This window comes from Lithobates pipiens, unplaced genomic scaffold, assembly GCF_037356315.1.
Source record: "Lithobates pipiens isolate NorthernLeopardFrog02 unplaced genomic scaffold, aLitPip1_a1.2 Scaffold_18, whole genome shotgun sequence".
NCBI classification, from domain to species: domain Eukaryota; kingdom Metazoa; phylum Chordata; class Amphibia; order Anura; family Ranidae; genus Lithobates; species Lithobates pipiens.
Window position 1 is genome coordinate 325126944 of NW_027507758.1, and position 20801 is coordinate 325147744.

General features: G+C 45.1%; 1 protein-coding gene across 3 annotated transcripts in view; it reads left to right on the forward strand.

Annotated features, from left to right (window-relative positions):
- Window positions 1-20801, forward strand: part of SNX14 (sorting nexin 14) — a 154164-nt gene that overhangs the window by 94440 nt on the left and 38923 nt on the right. For all 3 annotated transcript variants that reach the window (XM_077487303.1, XM_077487302.1, XM_077487304.1), the window contains one exon: window positions 7056-7139. In XM_077487303.1, the coding sequence (XP_077343429.1) occupies window positions 7056-7139 (84 nt within the window). The remainder of the gene's footprint in view (window positions 1-7055; window positions 7140-20801) is intronic.

A 20801-nucleotide genomic window follows, 5' to 3' on the forward strand; every position in this document is an offset into this window, starting at 1 on the left:
TCATCTCCGCGGTTTTTATTTTTTGTGCTATAATCAAAAAGAGACCACTTCGAAAAAACATATAATTTTTACTTTTTGCTATTATAAATATCCAGAATTGAAAAAACAAAACAAAAAAAAATGTCATCAGTTTAGGCCAATATGTATTCTTCTACATATATTTGTTAAAAAAAAATAAGAGTATATTTATTGGTTTGCGCAAAAGTTATAGTGTCTATAAAATGGATAGATTTATGCCATTTTTATTATTCATTTTTTTTTTTTTTGGGACCATTGACATTTATACAGCAATCAGTGCTTGTCAGAAACCATGAAACAGACTGAGACAGAAGTATAATCAAATCACACTTGTTTATTAATAAACATAAAAAGGTAAATAGAAAAAGCATAGTCAAGCATAGCCAGAGTCCAGTAGCCAGATTGGGTAGTCAGCCAGTCCAAAGTTCATTGACCAGATCGGGAAATCAGCCAGGCCAGCGGTCAGGGATCCAAGGAGAGCAACTGCAAGCAGGATAAGAAGCCAGGAGGGATGTCAGCAAGCCAGTCTTGAAACAAACAGCAGGAGATGGTTCCTTGTGATGTGACCAACGTGAAGGCAAAAGTGAGATGAAAGGCTTTAAATAGGCAGGTCAGACGAGCATCATTGGGAACAGCTGGTAACTGTGGGAAGAGAGCTGGCAATTAGCCGACAGCTGAGCGGCCAGCCCAGAGGAGGAAGGGCTAAGCCAGCCCTGACAGTACACCCCCCAGCCAAAGACCCCTCTCCCTCGAAGGGCCACCGGGCTTGAGGGGAAACCATCTATGGAACTTGCGGAGGAGGACAGGGGCATGTACGTCAGAGGATGAAACCCAGGAGCGTTCCTCCGGACCGTACCCCTTCCAATGCACCAGGTACTGTATGCGCCCACGGAACCTACGGGAGTCGACAATGGATTGTACCTCATACTCCTCATGGTTCTCAACCAGAATAGGGTGAGGACGTGGCACCGAGGTGTTAAATCGGTTACAGACCAACGGTTTCAATAAGGAAACATGAAACACATTTGAGATGCGCATACTAGGAGGAAGGTCCAACGCATAAGGTATTAGGTTAATCCTGCGAAGGATACAGAAAGGCCCAATAAACCGAGGTGCAAACTTCAGTGAGGGAACACGGAGCCGGAGGTTGTGAGATGACAGCCAGACCCTGTCCCCAACCTGGTAGGAAGGCTCGGGCAGGCATCTGCAGTCAGCATGGAGTTTGTACCTATCATTAGCATGACGCAAAGCCTCCTGGACTTGTACCCAAGTGGAACGAAGACCATGGAGATGCTCTTCTAACGTGGGAATACTCTGCGGAACAAACGAGTCAGGCAACATGGAAGGTTGGATCTCCCAAGCAAAAATGGAAGCCAGTTCCTTAGAGGTGGGCAACTTCTTAAGTGGAATACAATGACACATCTTTGAGAACCGGTCAACCACCATAAGGATAACAGTGTTGCCTTGGGAGTTGGGCAATTCGACAATGAAATCCATAGACAGGTGAGTCCAGGGCCTCTCTCCATTGGGTATGGGTTGTAGGAGGCCCACTGGAAGGTGTCGTGGAGTCTTACTCTGAGCACACATGGGACAGACAGCTACGAAGGCAGTAACATCAGCTTGTAGACTAGGCCACCAGGATTGTTGGGAGATGGCCCAAATGAGTTGATTATTCCCAGGATGGCCAGCTGCCTTGGGAGAATGGTAAGTCTGGAGCACTGCAGTATTGAGACTCTCTGGGACAAAGCAGCGGTCACAAGGTTTATCCGGAGGAGCATGGACCTGAGCAGCAAGAATTTTGTCACCCAAAGGAGAAGTAAGACTGGTGCGAATCGTAGCCAAGATACGATCAGGAGGAATCATAGTAACCCGGAACCGACTCTGACTTGGAAGTGGAGGAAAATTGTTGTGACAAGGCATCAGCCCTTACATTCTTAGTACCGGTAAGAATGAGACAATGTAATTAAAGCTCGACAAGAAAAGAGCCCATCGCTCCCTTCTGGGAGAGAGTCGCTTAGCCTCAGACAAGAATGTAAGATTCTTATGGTCAGTAAGAATAAGAACGGGCACAGTGGTACATTCAAGGAGATGGCGATCATTTTAGCCCTGAAAGAATGGAGACAACAGCTCTGTCACCAATCTCATAAATGCACTCAGCAGGTGACAATTTCTTGGAAAAGTAGCCACACGGATGCATAGCGCTCTCAGAGTTAGGACGTTGAGACAGAAAGGCGCCAACTCCAGTCTCAGAAGCATCAACTTCTAGGATAAAAGGCAACGTAGGATCAGGATGTGCCAACACAGGAGCAGAAACAAAGGCAGCCTTGAGAGTCTCAAAGGCCTTAATGGACTACGGAGACCAACTCTGTGGGTTACCGTCCTTCCTGGTCACATCAGTCAGAGGCTTGACCAGAGATGAGAAGTTATGAATAAACTTCTGATAGTAGTTGGCAAAGCCCAGAAAACGCTGCAGAGGACGTAAACCCACAGGTCGAGGCCACTGTAGGACTGCCGACAGTTTCTCTGGGTCCATCGAAAAACCAGCAGTGGAAATTACATAGCCCAGGAATGTAACCTGTTCACGATGGAACTCGCACTTCTCCAGTTTACAATAGAGATTGTTCTCTCTTAGTTTCTGAAGTACACGACAGACATCTGTGTGGTGGCTCTCCAGGGACTTGGAAGATATGAGGATATCATCGAGATAAACCACCACACACAATTGCAACAAATCTCGGAGGACATCGTTAATAAATTCCTGGAAAACTGCCGGGGCGTTACAAAGGCCAAAAGGCATTACCAGGTATTCATAATGGCCTGTTCTGGTATTAAACACAGTTTTCCACTCGTCGCCCTCCTTAATGCGCACGAGATTGTATGCCCCTCTCAGGTCAAGCTTTGTGAAAACCGTTGCTCCCTTGAGGCGGTCAAATAACTCTGTAATCAATAGAATCGGGTAGGCATTCTTAATCGTGACACGATTGAGACCCCTATAATCTATACAAGGTCTCAGTTCACCACTCTTCTTTTTCACAAAGAAGAAACCAGCACCAGCAGGAGACGAGGACTTGCGGATGAAACCTTGAGAGTGCGTCAGCAACATACTCCTCCATGGCCTTATCCTCCAAGACTGACAAAGGGTGGTGATCAAGGGGTTAAATGTGTTCCCTGGGAGGTTTTTCTAATGGTGTGGGGAGTGGACTTAGTGGAGGACAGAGATCGCTGTTCCTGATCACTAGGACAGACACTCTACATCCCTGTCAGAACGGGATCTGTTTCTTTACATCGACTGATCCCCCCCGTTGTGGCTCTCTGTGGAGCGCTTGTGGGTGGCCACACGCATCGGCTCCCCCGCACACCTGCTATAGTTCTTAAAGAGTAAGTAAACCCTGATGGGTTTTACTTCCTCTTTGTTTCCCTGCAAAGGTAAAGCATAATGGGCTACTATACATCTCATAGTAGCCCATTATGTGTCACTTACCTGACACAAGAGCCTGCAGTGTCACAGCTGTCCCCTCTTCCACGAAGTGTCCATCTTCCTTCCGGGTATCAAGGCTCCAGTGCAGTGATTGGCCGGAGCCGCGATAATGTCACTCCCGCACATGCTGCCACTAACGGCATGATCGCCGTTAGCAACGGTACGCTCAGTGCACCTGTGCGCCACGGTCTACATATATATATGTGTGTGTGCCAAAATTAATTTCAAATGGTCAAATGACTATATGGATAATTGGCATATCTTGTATCTTCTTAAAGTTACGAAATGCATCTGATGCACCAAATATAGAAGTCGATCGATAAAATATTGCATCCACCCTGAAACATCCAATATATGCACAATGCATGATTATCAATGAGTAAACAAACATCATTCCCTACATATGTCTACATTTAACTTTTGATCTTTAAACAAGAATATGTTTGAAAGATGTATGTGTCTATATCCATGCATTATATGTATATTTTAATGTAACCCCTGTCATGCGAATTGGGCACTAATAGCATAGACAACTATTTAGAAATATCTATTCGGGAACGTATACATATGTAATAATACAAAAATAATCCTCATGCTTATTCCATAAAAATCTGGCAAACCAACTAATCGGAATGCGGGCAATTCAAAATGAGCTCCTATTCCATTCTCTGCATGTACGCCTGTGTATGATTATAGTTAGAAAATAGTTTTTGGATATTTGAGCTGACTTTACCCGTACCAGAAAGGAATACTATATAGAGTTATAAAAATATGTACAAAGTAACAAAGTAACAACAAGAGAAAATAGTGCTCTCATTGGTATAACCACAGGTGTATATGAAAATAGTAGATTCCCTATTACTAATGAGTCAAAGAAAGGTCAACGTTTCGTTATCGCTTCTTCAGGACATATTTCCATTGACTGCAGGCAAAGGGATTCCTTATGGGAAAGAAAAAACTATCAAAATTTCAAGGATTCTGTATGGGAAAGAAAAAAGTATATCATATATCAGTATAAACCCCATAAATAGTATGGGGACAGTGTATATAGAGTCTGCCACTCACATAGCAGAGAGAACACTCCCATGCGCGGCATGCAAGTCTGCAATGAGTTGACAATTAATGGTTACTGCTGATCTGTTTGCCTCCAGGCAGCACACGGCATGCCGCACATGGGAGTGTTCTCTCTGCTCTGTGAGTGGAACACTGTATATACACTGTCCCCATACTATTTATGGGGTTTATACTGATAGATGTGATTTGTCTGCATTGGCTATCTGTCCGATGAAGTTTTGATACTTTTTTCTTTCCCATACAGAATCCCTTTGCCTGCAATCAAGGGAATTAGGTCCTGAAGAAGCGATAGTGAAACGTTGACCTTTCTTTGACTCATTACTATTAGGGAATCTACTATTTTCCTATACACCTGTGGTTATACCAATGAGAGAGAGCACTATTTTCTCTTGTTTTTACTTAGTACATATTTTGTAACATTAAATAAACTATTCTTTTTGTAAAACTATATAGTGTTCCTTTCTGGTAATGGTAAAGTCTGATCAAATGTCCAAAAACAATTTTCTAACAGTTTTCATTGGATGTGGTACCCCCTTAGCTATTTCTTTCTAAACGTGTATAATTATAATTATTTGAAGATATTCATTTAAAGAGCTATGTGCATACAATAATAATAAAATATTTGTAGTGTCTCAACATATAGTGCTCCAACTAAACAAAAAAAAAGTACTATTGGTTTGGCTCATATTTTATCCCTCGAATGTGTACATGCATGTTTATTGACTGATTTAGCTGTCACATATATTCAAAATATGATACATCCCAGTCGAAATGTAAGCCTATATGTTTTCTGGTATTCAGATGGTATATCCAGAAAACTTCTCGTTTACATAGTAATCTGAATTTGTCTCCCCCTCTTAATGGCATGGTGATTATCTCCATGCCTTGAATAGCCAGACTGGAAGTATCTTTATGATGGTATTCATTCCAATGTTTGGCTAAATTTGTGGAGTGATTTTTCTCAATGTCATATAGATGGTCATGAAGGCGGTCCCTCAATCTGCGTGTTGTATGGCCTTCATATTGTATACAACAGAGGGTGTACATGTAATGACATAAACTAAAAAAAGTGTGTTCAGTGTATTTATCATTTTTCTTCCACTTCACAATTGTGTGCCGCTTTGTGTTGGTTTATCCCATAAAATCCCAATAAAATACATTTAGGCTTTTGGTTGTAACATGATAAAATGTGGAAAAGTTCAAGGGGTATGAATGCTTTTTCAAGACTAAGAACATTAACTTTATTCCAAAAAATGTAAAAAGTACTAAGTCAAGTTCATTACATATGGAGGAATGACAGATTGCCATCAGTTTATGAAGGATTTTTTTTTTATGGGGACGACTGAAAGATTACTCAGCTATCAACCTTTAGCCTGCATAGGCCCTTTTACATTTGCTTTTAAAATAGAAGTATGGGATTTATTTTCTTTCAAATATCATACTTGCCTGGGTGGATGCTACATTGTCCCCCGACGCCTCTGCACTGAGAATGGAGCCACCGAACATCGCCGATGGCTCGATTCTCTTGGCTCCCCAAACAGAGAGCTGCTGTCTGTAAATCAGCAGCTCTCCTGCTCTGCTCCTCCATGCTCACTTGTGCACTGAGCTGTGGATGGGCAGGGAACCAGCTGTCTCATGCGCTGAGAGGCTAAGATGGGTGTCAATCCAGGCACCTGGTGGATCCAGACTCCCAGAGTAGGGATGACACGGTGCCTGGACTGATCCGTGTGACGTCAGCAGAGAGTGGACTTCAGTCCGCTCTCTGCTGCAGACGGGTCACAGGAGTGCAAAACTAATTGCACTCTTGTGATCCATAGGAGAAACCCAGCCAAACAAGCTTTGGCTGGACTTCTCCTTTAAGCTTAGGTACAGTACAACACTGTAAAAAGCTGTATTCTGCCCTTTCCCCAGCCAGTCAGTAGATGGCAGCACTATACACACATTATGCTGTGTAAAATATGGCTTGAGCAACAATTCTGCAGTGAATTTCTAACTCCTTCTCTTTTATGTTTTAACTTGTAATAATGCATCTACTGTAGCAATAGTTCTATGAGCTGATAGATAAGGAATGCAGGAAACAATTCAACTGTAAACGAGCACAGAAATTGTGCATCGTGCTCTATTAATAACATCCTTGTGTATGTATGGGGTAAACTATACAGATATTTACATTTTTATGCTAGGCTGTTCTGAAACTGTAACTGTTTGTTTTACTCTTATTATTGCTTACCTATAAATTGGTTTAATTCACATGTATTAATCATTTATAGATCCCCGTTTTCCTTCATGGTCTGCTAAACATATAAATCATATTTGGTGGAAGCAAGATGCTTTATTAGACCCTGCAAATATAGCAAGAGGACAAACTGCTCCTAGTTGTTGAATGCATATGTATACCGTATATCCAATTTATTAGCTTTTTACTAAGCATCTGCAATTCTCTTTTATAGCTCACACTTCATTTAAATTCCCTGTTATTTTGCAGTTGGACATGAAGCCGAACACTGGTCTGTGTACAGAAAGTACATAGAATTTTATGTCCTGGAGTCAAAGCTCACAGAGTTCCATGGTATGTTTTATGCTCTTGAATTACATTAATATCATATCTATTCAACCATTTGAGTTGCCTATAATATACCTTCAATACCAAGCCATTTTTAGTTTTCAGCACTGTGATAGTTTGACCACCAATTACTCTGTCATCATGCAGTGCTGTACCCAAATGAGTTTTAGATCATTTTTTGAGACAGAGCATTCTTTTGGTTGCATTTAATAACCACCTTTTTTTGTTTTGTTTTTTAAATAAAAAGGAAAAAACTGCTTCTCTTTTTGTTAATATAAAAATGCCAGAATAGTATGAAAATCCCTAAAATGGGAATACAGCTGCTGATCTGTTCATTCTGTGCCCATTTGTAAGTACTGATCTCTCTGCTTACCCTGCTCTAATGTCGGCTGGGTACACAAGATTGGCGGCCCAATGGCTCTTTATCCGGCTCCATTCATAAATGGCACTGGGTAAGTAAAGGGTCACCGATCTGCCACTGAAATAGAAATATCTCAGTGACCTGAAGAGAAACATTGAGGAGCCTCTAATAGTGGGATTTTCCACGACACATTACTTCCATTGTTTGGAGCGTAGGTGGAACCCAAATCTGCATTTTTTTTTTCTTTTGATGCCTCAGTATTTTTAATTTGATGAAGTACAATTTTAATATTTTCATTAAACTGAATGTACTGTACTGTAGCCATGTCCCAACTTTTTTGAGACGTTGCTGCTGTCAATTTTAAAATTACCTTATTTTTTTCTTAAAATAGTACATTTTTTCACTTTAAACATTTGATATGTTTTCTATACTCTCTTGTGAAAAAAAAATATGGGTTTATCAGATTTGCATTTTATCTTTCATTATAGAAATAACGGTTTCTTGAGTAAAACTGTACAAAACTCTGGGTCTTTAAAGTAATTGTAATGTCTTGTTTTTTTTTTTTTCTATTAAAACAACAAACGTTGCAGAGAGAATGACTGGTATGTGGGTGCCAGAGCAGTTGCTCATGCTAACCCTGTGCAACCACATCCAAGAAATATTGTTTTGGTTGGACTATCCCGGTACATAGTAGTCAAAAAAAAAGAATAATTAAAAATGTATAAAGTTTAATAGAAACACTGGAAAAGGTTTTTTTTATACAAAAAAAAGGTTATAAAGTAATACATAGTATACACCACAACTAACAAACTACTAGCGTGTTGCCCCGAGGAGTTTTGTATGAAATCTCTCGACTAGTTTTGCGGGTGACCGCTTCATCAGGAGGATGTTCTATAAGACAAGCAAACATTTAATAACAATACAGAGCAAAAATTATATTCATAAAAATAGCTATCCACAAGAAAACAATAAAATAAGGAGATCAGCTCACCCCCACGTAGGTAGAGACTCGCAGACCAGAGGGCCCATCAACTCCCCCAGTGGCGGACACGGGGGGATTATATTGGGTGGACTCTAAAATGGTTATAAGATTAAGGAAGAGATATGTATATAGTATATATTAATGGGGTACCAACCAATCTGTAACCACAAATTGGTGTGGTCGGGTGGCCAGAAAGTAACCAGTGAGGCGTGATCAGAAGGGGAGGAACGAGGGAAAGAAGGGAAGGAAAAGACAAGAAGATCAGAAGGGAAATGAGGGGAGAGTGGGAGGGGAGCAGAAAGGGGGGGGGGGGGGAAGAAGGGGGAAGGGGAGGAAAAAGGGGGGAGCGTAACAAAAATGGGGGAGGTAGGAGTAAGGGGAGAAAACCACAAAAGCGGGGAAGGAAGCAGGGAAGGGGAGGGGGAAGAAAAAGGAAACGGGGCAAAAAGAGAGGAAAAGTGAAGGGGTAGAGGGGAGGAGAGAATAAAAAAGAAAAGGGAGACACCCTGGGTTCACAGGAACTCTGGTTGTCATTCAGTTGGAAGGCTGGTAACCTCTAGTGGCAGACAACTCTTACTGCAGGGAACAGTATCAGAGAGAAGGGTGAGTTTTGTAGTCAGAGACGTTTTTTATATTAAATTAAAATTGAAATAAATGCATAACCCACTTTCTACGTGTAAATAAATAAATCAAATAAAATGCGTATCAAATCAATAGAACCACAAATTTATTCAGTTGACTAAAAGTACAAAACTGCCACCTAAATTCTTCTTTTTTTGTTGTTTGTTTTAGGTAGACTGGGGAAAGGTTTTAAACTGTTAAGTTTTGTTTGCTGGTGGGAGATTTTACTTCAATTTGTGTCGCAGTGATTTACAAACCACATGAGCGAAAGTGAAATAAAAAAAGTCATGATTTTTCAAGCAGTTTTGGCATTAGGGGTGCATTTAGCTACAGCCCTAATACTTAGGCTCTGAATAGGTGTTTGGTAATCTCATGTTCCTAGATAGTTTAAAAACGTATCTTTCTCTTATGTTCACTGACTGACACAGTGGCCATTGGGTTGTTACGCCACCTTCAGGAGAGGACTAGGCAGAACATGTTAACATGTACAAAAAAACAGAACTTTCTAGTTCCGGCCAAGGGGCGGTCCCTTCAGTAACAACTCCCCAGCCGGCATCCTGCAGCCTCCGTTTTTTTTCTGCCTAGTGAAGGAGAAGGACCTAGGAACACTGCAGGCCCATCGATCCGTGGATTTTTTCTGCAGAAGTTTGCCTTTTTACGCAAGATTAAGATCCTGTGATCTGCTATCAACAGCCGGCTGGGTGACAGGCTGGATACCCTTATCCTTGTAGTCTCCCCAGCCTGGCCAGTGAGCGTGTGCAGACCAGAGCTCAGCGCTGGGTCGGCCAGGACATGCCCCTCAGGCTCCAAGGCCGATGGGGCATGTCGTTGCTACGGGGGACACATATGACCAGGCTACTGATGTCTGCGTCACAGTGTGTGGGCCAGCGGCCACCCCATACCAGGTTAAACAAAGTAACCACAATCCCGGTAGAGGGGACTCCTGCCTTTAAGGACATCACGGACAGGAAGGCCGAGGCAGTGGCCTGTTCCTTGTTTATGGTTGTGGGGTCAGCGATGAAACTAGTACTGGCCTCCGTACTTTTGTCACAAACACTTACTGAGTGGGGAAAACTTTTGCACCGCGAATTGGGGGAGCAACGGGCTTCCCTTGTCTGCGTGGAACTAGCAGACCAGTTAGTGCAAGGCCTTAAGTACTTTTGTGACGAGGCCCTGGATACCCTCCCTCTGTTATCCAGGGCTTCAGTGTCAGCAGTGGTGCTGAGGCGCCTGAATTGGCTAAAATGCTGGTCGGCTGACCAGGCATCTAAAAAAGCCCTGATGGAGCCTCTTTGGATGACGACATTAAGAATACCACAGGTGGGAAGAGTACCTTACTTTCACAGGCCAGGAAGGCTAAGGAGCCACGCCGTAGGCAAGGGCCGTCTTTTTCCGCTCACAAACAGCTTTTTAGTCCATCCGGGGCTTCGGCTAAATGTCCCCAGCCCGACAGGATGACTTTTGAAGGACTAAAGTGTCCTTGGAACCGCAAGCCTGCGAGCAAGAGTGCTACCGCATGAAGGTTTGCCCCACCCGTCTCACGGGTGGGGGGGTCGCCTTCGGGAGTTTGCAGCCCGCTAGGCCTCTCGGCTGTCCGACCAATGGGTCTGGGAATTGATTTCCTGTGGCTACAAGATAGAGTTCCTTTCTTGGCCACCAAACAGATGCTTCCCTTCCAACATACCCTTGGTCCCGGCTCGCCGGGAGGCCCTCATGGGGGCGATAAGGGACCTGCTATATCGCGGGGTGATAGTACCTGTTCCGGAGTCGGAAAGGTCCCAGGGGTTCTACTCCAATCTGTAGTCCCCAAAAAGGAAGGAGTACATCCAATCTTGGACCTGAAAGTCCTCAATTGCTTTGTGAAAGTACAGAGGTTCAGAATGGAATCAGTTCGCTCAGTATTCACTGCACTCCATCATCAAGGGGACTTCCTGGCGTCTCTGGACATCCAGGATGCGTATCTGCACATACCCGTATGCCTAAACCTAAAAAAAGTCGGTGCTATACCAACTCAATGTTTGGAGTACCTAGGCTAACTGCTGGACTACAAGCGAGAGTGTTTCTACCTTCAGACAAGCTGCAGACTCTCAGAACCGCAATAAAACTGTTGATGAACAGCAGGTGGCTGTCGCTATGATTCTGCATGCGAGTCCTGGGGCTCATGGTGGCCTCATTCGAGGCTATGCCGTACACCCAGTTTCATACTAGAGTCTTGCAGAAGGAGATCTTGACGAAATGGGACAAATCTCCGTTATCCCTGGATTGGCAGATTCAGGTGAGCCAGTCAGTAAGGCAGTTTGGTCTGGGAAAACTTCCTACCTCTACATTGGACAGTGATCACAGCGGACGCCAGCCTGACCGGCTGGGGTGGAGTACTGGGAGTACAGTCAACCCAGGGCCTTTGGTCGAGGAAGGAATCCAAATTTCCGATCAATGTGCTCGAGATACGAGCGATCAGGCTATGCTTCTCCACATGGTCGATGAGACTTCGAGGTCATCCGATCAGGATCCAGTCAGACAACGCCACAGCGGTGTCATACGTCAATCATCGAGGAACGAGAAGCTCGCCTGCAGCACGGGAGGTCGCTCACATCCTTTAGTGGGCAGAGCGACATGTACCGGCTCCATCGGCCATTTAAATCCCGGGAGTGGAAAACTGGCAGGCGGACTACCTAAGTCACCAGATGCTGGACCCATGAGAATGGGTGCTGTAACCGGAGGGGTTCAGGCAACTGTGCCTGTGGTGGGGCACACCAGACGTGGATCTCTTAGCTTCCCATCTCAATCCGAAGGTGGCAAGATTCGTGTCCAGGACAAGAGATCCTTGGGCAGATGTGTCATGTACGCTGGTGGCTCTGTGGGGTCAATATCAACTGATCTATGCCTTTCCTCCACTAAAGCTACTACCACGTCTGCTCCGCAGAGTGGAGGACAAGGGGATTCCAGTAATTCTGATTGGCCCAGATTGGCCTCAGCGTCCCTGGTACACCGACCTAGTGCGCCTGGTGGCGGATGCCCCCTGGTGACTGCCGTTACGAGAGGACCTTTTATCTCAAGGTCCGATTATCCATCCTGCTTTATCATCACTGGTTTTAATGGCATGGCTGTTGAGATCCAGGTACTAAGGAACCGGGGTCTATTGGACTCAGTGATTTCAACTATGTTGAGTAGACAAGAAATTGGCTTTAAGCACCATTTCAGCCTTGGCTGTCTTTTTTCAGCGACCCCTGGCGTCTCACACTTTAGTGAGCACCTTTGTTCAGGGGGTTCGGCATTGTAGTTCCTCGGTGCTCCAGAAAGCGCCGTTTGAGAATATCAGAGATATTCCCTTGTTTACTCTTTTCCCAGAAAGTGGTCTTTCTAGTGCCCATTACATCGGCCAGGAGGGTTTCGGAAACTGGCGGCCTTGTCTTGCAAGCCGCCTTATCTGATTATCCATAAGGATGCAGGTGCCCCCCTTTCCAGTCACAGCCCATTCCACCAGGGCAATTGGAACCTCTTGGGCTTTTCGACATCAAGCGTCTGTCGCTCAAGTGTGTAAAGCGGCGACTTGGTCGTCTGTTCACACTTTTACAAAATTCTACACGGTAGATGTCAGTGCATTGGCTGATGCCTGTTTTGGCCGCAGAGTTTGCAGGCGGCTGTGTAATTTGCAATTGCACACATTTTTTTCTGTTTTCTTGACAAAAAACAGTTACCTTTAAGTAAAATGCACTGTTGCTTTGTTACCGCAAGTTCTGATGCGGTTAGATAAGGTGGTGACTCCCCTGTTAGGGAGCACTCTGTTTTTTTTGTGGGTGAAGTTTTTTTTATGCTGTTTTCCCACCTCTCGTTTTGACACTGCTTGGGGAGGTCCCGATGGTCTAAGTAAAGGAGCTGTGTCAGTCAGTGAACGTAAGAGAAAATAGGATTTTTGTACTCACTGTAAAATCCTTTTCTCTGTAGTTCACTGACTGACACAGCACCCTCCCCTCCTATTTTACGTTATACTGCTTGTTGACGTACTGAGGCGGCAGGAAGCAGTCTGGGGGGTTGTTACTGAAGGGACCACCCCTTGGGCGGAACTAGAAAGTTCTGTTTTTTTTTTTACACGTTAACATGTTCTGCCTAGTCCTCTCCTGAAGGTGGCGTTAACAACCCAGTGGTCTAAGTAAAGGAGCTGTGTCAGTCAGTTTACTACAGAGAAAATGATTTTACGGAGACTACAAAAATCCTATTTTTTAGCTGCCAGGGATCTATTTTGAGGCTTACTAGAACATTTTGTAGAAATTGATATACAAGATTAATTGCATCTGGCCTTTTCTCTCAGGAAATATTTATGGAAATAGGCACGTCAGAATGTCTTCTTTCCTTTCTTCTGATTATTAGTTTATCCTTGGAACCTCTGATAATAACTACTTTCCTTGTTTCAGGAAGTTAAAGCAGGAAATGTTTTTACTTATGCTGACTATGTGCTGTTGGCATTTAGTGATCCTTTGAGTGATTTGTTCATTAATGACATCTTTTGAAGCTATTAACGCCCTTAAGAATAATATCACCTTTGGTATTCCCTCTAATCTCCAAAAAAATGTGCAAAGTTACTTTACCAAGGGTGATTAAATAAGTGCCTGAAAATCTCTGTGGTTGTGCTGAAACGTTTAAACCCCAAACTATTTCATTGTCGAAATCTACATATCTCTGCCTTAGGCCGGCCATACACTGTTCAAATCTCTGCCGGATCAGCAGGGGCCACCCAAGATTCAAAACGTTAATGGGCAGTCTGAATGTACCAAGTTGATCGATCAACTTGGGTACAACCAACCTGACTGATCCTTTTTGCGATTATCGTTAGCGGCTGCTATAGCAATAATCACTGAGTTCTTCCAACAGGGAAGACTCCACCAACCACCTGTGGTTGCAGCAAAGAAATTCGCACTGTCTATGAACTGTCTTAAGTCCCCTTTTCTAAGAGCCCATGAATACTTTAATTTTTTTGTATTAGACAGCCCATTTATTTTGAATGGGCTGATAATGCACCATATTCACTTTGACTAGACTGTTGTAATCATTTTATTTATTTTATATATTACAGGTACTTGTATAGCACCGTCAAGTTATACATTGTACACATCAGTCATGCCCTCAAGGAGCTTACAATCTAAGGTTCTTAATTCACATTCATACATACTAGGGCCAATTTATACAGGATCCAATTAACCTACCAGCATGTCTTTGGAGTGTGGGTGAAACCCCATGCAGGCATAGGAAGAACATGCAAACTCCATTCAGAAGGTGCTGTGGCTGGGATTCGAACCAACAACCCTGGTGGTGCTTGGCAGAAGTGCTAACCGCTTTTTTTTTAATTGGAATATTCTCTTTTTGCATATGCATCTGTATGTTGCAGTTGCAATATAACACAGGTGCTTCACAAGCACGCTGTAGATGTGCGTTAAGGTACAATTGAATAGTAGCACACCCCAAAGCACATCTATAATGCGCTATCGTAGATTATTATAACACAAGTTATTATGAATCTCACAATGCATGTATAATATGAATAAGTACTTTTCTCAAACTACGGATTTTCTTTTTCTATCTTATTCAGTTTTTTAAACCCTGTTATATGCAAAACGAGATTTCAGATACAGTGTGGTCCTGTTTTGGACTGCTTATACTCTGCTGTGCTAGGCAGGTTTTACATTCCATTTCCATCAATGCTTGCACTGCAGTATGCTGGCACAACTACAGGCGCTAAAGAAATATCTGGGAGAACTACTTTCTCCCATTAGAGCCCAACTTCGGTCAAAAACGATTTTATTTTTAGATGTGTTTGGGTGGGCAAGGATTAGAAGCTCTGCTCAGGGTCCTTTCATACAGGCTTATCCGATAGGCAGACTCTGCTTGCTCAGTGGGGGATCGATCCCCTGATCACAGATGAGCAGGTGGATGACAGGTCCGCCTCCGCACAGTGTGCAGAGACGGACCTGTCAGAGTCTCATTGGTAGATCGGATGAAAACTGACAGGCGGTCCGTTTTTATCCTATTTGATCTGACCACCAGACGGATGGAAAATAAGCGTACATATTCGCCAGCACACCATGGATTGACAAATTTTCGTCCAAAAGGTTTAATGAAGAGAATCACATCACAAAGGGAAAGTGCAACGTTTCGGAGCCACGCAGGACCCCTTTGTCAGTCATGTGTGCGAAAGGAATATCGATTTGGATGGAAAATAGGGTCACCATCCTGGATTTCACAGACAGGATCAGATAGCAGCGAGTGTCAGCAGACATGTCACTGCTGACATCCGCAGCTCCATAGGAGTGAATGGAGGCTCCAATCAGGTCAGCCTAAAAAATCTGAAAAGGGGCCTTACTCATTATTACTGTATTTGTCCTTGTTTGGAAAATTTCTGCTCACTTTTTTCTATATTCAACAAAGATAAATAGTTAAATTGAATGAGGATTAGAAAGCTTTAGTGGTGATGAGATTGCACTGTTAATGTTCATGTCATGAAGTTTTTATATGGTATCTAGTCTTGTTTCTTTCCCTGGTTTGGTAGTATATAATGACTATCCCTAATAAACAATCTTTCTCAAATCGCCTTTTAGGACAACCCCGGAGAGAGTGTAGCTCCACCTTGTAATTAGGAAACACATGCCCACTTTAAAAACACCTCCTCTTCCTCCATGGCTTCAGTTATTGTGTTTCCTCCTTGGAGGAAGCATGTGCCTGAACCAGGGAGAGCTACACTCTCTGCAGGGGAGTAAGGCTTACCTTTCGTTGCAGGTTGTTTCTTTTTGACCCCCAGCAGCATCTCCACGGGGAGAGGACTCCTGGAGCTCCTGGTCCCGCCATCTCACGGGAGTAAGGACCCTCGGAGTGCCGGCGTCGGGTGCCCCGTGTCCGCTGGTTAGCGCAGGGAGGGCTCTGTTGCTGGCGGAGGCCGCTGCAGGTCAGCGGCATGGCTCCGTTTTCGGCGCCGGGTCCCGGGCGGCGACGGCGTCGTTCACGGTGCCGCGCGGGCGCTCTGAGGGGGCGTGGCGCCGTGGTTCAAGCGCCTGGAACGCAGGGATCATGGGGCGGGTCAGGTGACCGCGTGCTTCCGCTTCCGGCCGGCCCTGATGACGCGGCGGCCGGGAAAATTTAAAATGACAGAGCTGTTTGTGATAGCTGCCTCACTCAAACGATGGAAGAGTATAAGCCAGCTATGGCGGAGACAGGCGCCCCTAGCACCGGTCCAGCCCAGGTACGTAAGGTGCACTGGCACCCTCTGCTTTACTGTTGGGCTATGTCTTTGTCTGTTCCCCCCTCTTGGGGGCCTGTCGCTGCAGGTCAGAGGTGGACTTCGCTCTGACCTTTTGCAGCCTAGTTCTGGGGTCTCACTAGTGGTCTGTTTGGTGGTGGGTCTCTGCACTGGCTTGGTGTTAAGCAACTGGTTGTTGAGAGCTTTTAGTGAGTTAAACCTGTATGTCGTTTCAGGAAAAATCACTAGGAAAAGCTAGACCAGGTCAGAGAAAATGTCCTTCTTGCAAGACCCCCCTCAGAGATTCATGGCAGAAGGCAATGTGCAGAAATTGTATCAGAGAATTGGTGGAAGAGGAAACATCTCAACAATATAAGGATTTGTTTTCTTCGGTTAAAGAGCTGACAAACTCCTTGAGTTCAGTCATGTCCATCCTGATACAAAACCCTCCCGCACAGACCGAGCCTCAGAACTTACCGCCCAGCCCCAGGGAGTCGTCATCCAGACAGGTGGAAACTGAAGAGTCTGGAGACGAAGGGGGTAGTACTCTCATCTCCTTCAGGGATTCTGAGGAGGAGGAAGAGGAAGAAGATAGCAGGAGCTCCAAATTCAAGCTATCACTAGAGGAAGTAGATGATATTCTTAAAGCAATCTACACTACTCTAGAAATTCAAGAAGAAAAAGTACAACTGTCAGTTCATGACAAAATGTACCAGGGGTTGGACGAAACAAAACGGAAAGTTTTTTCAGTCCACAGGGTCCTCTCAGACTCAGTGAGAAAGGAGTGGAAGGACCCAGAAAAAGCCCCTTTCTTCTCTAAAGCTCTCAAGAGAAGGTTTCCCTTCGAAGATAAGGACTCAGAGGTTTGGAACAAGAAACCCAGAGTCGATGCAGCTTTCTCGCAGGGATATGGGGATCCTTAAAGACCCAATGGACAAAAAAGCTGACTCCATCCTTAAAAAGGCTTGGGATGCTGCGTCAGTCAGTCTAAAACCAGCTATGGCAGCTACGGTAGTGGCCAGGAATCTGGAATGTTGGGTAGAGAAGCTGAAGAGCCATATTGAGGCGGGGACACCCCGCAAGGATCTCTTAGAGTCCTTTCCACTGATCCTGAATGCAGTCAAATACATGGCGGATGCATCAGCAGAATCGGTTAAACTGGCCGCTAGGTCTTCGGCTCTTGTAAATTCAGCCAGGAGAGCAGTTTGGCTGAAAACATGGTCTGGGGACACTGCTTCTAAGGTCAAGCTGTGTGGTCTTCCCTTCTCGGGTGACTTGCTCTTTGGTCCCGATTTAGAGTCTGTGCTGGATAGAACAGCCGATAAAAAGAAGGCTTTTCCGGTTAAGAAAAAGCAGGTTGCCAAAAAGAATTTTCGTGCTTTTCAGCAGTCCCATAAAAAAGACCAGGAGCGCAAGAGCAGATGGGGTTCACAGAAGGGCAAAAGCAAGGGTGGAGTCCTCTTTAGATCTCCCCCAAAGCAGTCCCCTAAGAGCAAGTGACAATATCTCCCCAGTGGGGGGGAGACTGTCAGCTTTTCGCGAACAATGGGACAGGCTGTCTCCAAATCTGTTCGTGAAGAGCGTTGTCGATCGGGGGTACAGGTTGGAGTTTTCAGAACTACCCCCGAGCAGGTTTTACGTGACAACATTGCCAAGGGATCAGGAGAAGGCCTCTGCAATGAAGCTTTTGTTACAGGAGCTGATACAGCAAGAGGTTCTGATTCAAATCCCAGTAAACCAGCAGGGCGGGGGTTTTTATTCACATATTTTTCTGGTGAAAAAACCCTCAGGGAAGTACCGTCTAATCCTGAATCTGAAATTTCTGAACAGGTTCATTCGGTACAAACATTTCAGGATGGATACAATTTTCTCCATCACAAAGCTGTTGACCCCAGAATGCTTCATGGCGTCCCTGGATCTAAGGGATGCCTACCTTCATATACCAATTCATCAGGCATCGCAGCAGTTCCTGCGCCTGGCATTGAAGGTGGGGAGTTCGGTATGGCACCTCCAATTCAGGGCTCTGCCATTCGGACTCTCGTCCTCTCCCAGGGTCTTTACGAAGATCATGGCAGAGGCTTTGGAGCCCCTGAAATTGAAGGGGATTCCAGTCGTCCCTTACCTGGACGACCTTTTGTTTTTTGCAGACTCCAGGGAGCAGGTCCTAGTCAATCTCCAGAGGGCCCAGTCTCACCTCGAGGGCCTGGGATGGCTTCTAAATCTAGAGAAGTCAATCCTGACCCCCTCACAGGAAATGAAGTTTCTGGGGTATACGTTAAATTCGATTCTCCAGAAAGTTTTCCTGCCGTTGGAAAAACAGGAAAGTTGCAGCTAGCTGTACAGCGGATACAGAGCAACCAGACAGTCTCAGTCAGGACGGCTATGGCAGTTCTGGGCCTGCTTACGGCAGCAATCCCGGCTGTTCAGTGGGCCAGGTTCCATTCCAGACCCCTTCAGAGGGAGGTTCTGTCAAGCTGGTCCCATCAGGATCCTTTGGAAAAACAGCTAAAAATTTCGTCAAGGACGAAAAGGGCTCTTTGGTGGTGGAGAGACCAGGCAAACCTCTCAAGGGGCCTGGTGTGGACCTTTCCTGTGGACAAGCGCCTTTCTACAGACGCAAGTGCCTGGGGCTGGGGAGCCCATCTGGATGGTCAGACATCTCAGGGGGTTTGGTCCAAACAGGAAGCTCAAAGATCATCCAACTGGAGGGAGTTGAAGGCGATCTTTCTGGGATTAGTGGCCTTTCAGCAGAGTTTGAGAGGCCACCATGTCCAGGTGTTGTCAGACAACACAACAGCGGTTACCTACATTATGAAGCAAGGGGGAACCAGAAGCAGGAGCTTGATGGAGCTAGCCAATCTGTTGTTAGCCTGGGCAGAGCAGAACACAGCCTCACTATCGGCAGTGCATCTGAAGGGCTCTCAGAATTTGTTTGCGGACCTCCTAAGCAGGCGCAAATTGCTAGAGGCAGAATGGAGTCTGAATCAGGAGGTGTTCCTGATGATCTCCGAGGCTTGGGGGGTTCCACAGGTAGACCTTTTTGCCAGCCAGCAGAACTCAAAGGTGGACAGATTCTTTTCTCTTCACCGAGGAGATGCAGCAATAGGGTTGGATGCATTGGCTCACCCCTGGCATTACCAGCTGTGCTACGCCTTTCCCCCCTTTCCTCTAATTCCACTAGTACTGAGGAAATTCAGGGAAGAAAGGACAGACTTAATACTAGTCACTCCTTTTTGGCCAAAAAGGCCCTGGTTCGCGGGTCTTCGAAACCTAGCCTCGAAACCCCCATGGAGGTTACCACTCAGAAAAGATCTGTTATCCCAGGGGACAGTAAGTCATCCAGAGGTGGAACTCCTACAGCTAACCGCCTGGTTTCTGAGGAGGACCTATTAAAAGCCAAAGGTCTCTCAGATAAAGTAGTAAAGACCCTGCTGTCTAGTAGGAAGGCAGTTACACAGGCAATTTACATGAAGGTCTGGAAAAAGTTCAACTCCTGGTGCAGTTCTAGAGAACTCAAGGTCATGAGCACGGTGTCCGTCTTGGAGTTTCTCCATAAAGGAATGGAGAAGGGTCTCGCAGCCAGTACCCTGAAGACTCAGGTGGCTGCCTTATCAGTTTTCTTTGAAAAGACTTTATCTAAAGAAACTTTAATTTCTAGATTTTTTAGGGCTCTTGCTCGAAATAGACCAGTAGCCCTTAAAGACTTTCCCAGTTGGGATTTGTCTACAGTTTTACAGGGTCTCTCGGGAGCACCATTTGAACCCTTACAGGAAGCTTCTTTACAGAAGGTGGTTTTAAAAACAATCTTTTTGGTGGCCATCACCTCGGCCAGGAGAGTCAGCGAGCTCCAAGCTCTAGCTATTACAGAACCCTTCCTTAGAATTTATCAGGACAGGGTGGTACTGAGGACGGATCCAGCATTCCTACCGAAAGTATCCTCAGCTTTCCATCGATCGCAGGAAATAGTGTTACCTACATTCTCTGCAACCCCAGCAAATGCAGGAGAGGAAGTTTTTCACACATTGGATGTGAGAAGGTGTCTATTACAGTTTCTGAAAGTTACTAAAGATTTTAGAAAATCAAACGCCCTCTTTGTGATATTTTCTGGAGCACGCAAGGGGGAGAAAGCTTCTAAAAGTACGCTGGTAGGTGGCTTAAGTTGGCTATAACAGAAGCCTATAGAGCAAAAGGAGAAATACCTCCCTCAGGTATTGCTGCCCACTCTACTAGATCCACGGCAGTTTCCTGGGCTGAAAGGGCCGGTGCAACGCCTGAGCAAATCGCCAAGGCTGCCACTTGGTCCAGTTATTCGACATTTCTCCGGCACTACCGGTTAGATCTACTGTCTGCAGCAGATCAGGCCTTCGGCAGGAAGGTACTGCAGGCAGTAGTCCCGCCCTAGGGTAAGTTTCTCGGTTATCCTCTCCGGGGTTGTCCTGAAAGGCGATTTGAGAAAGACTAAGTTAGACTTACCGGTGA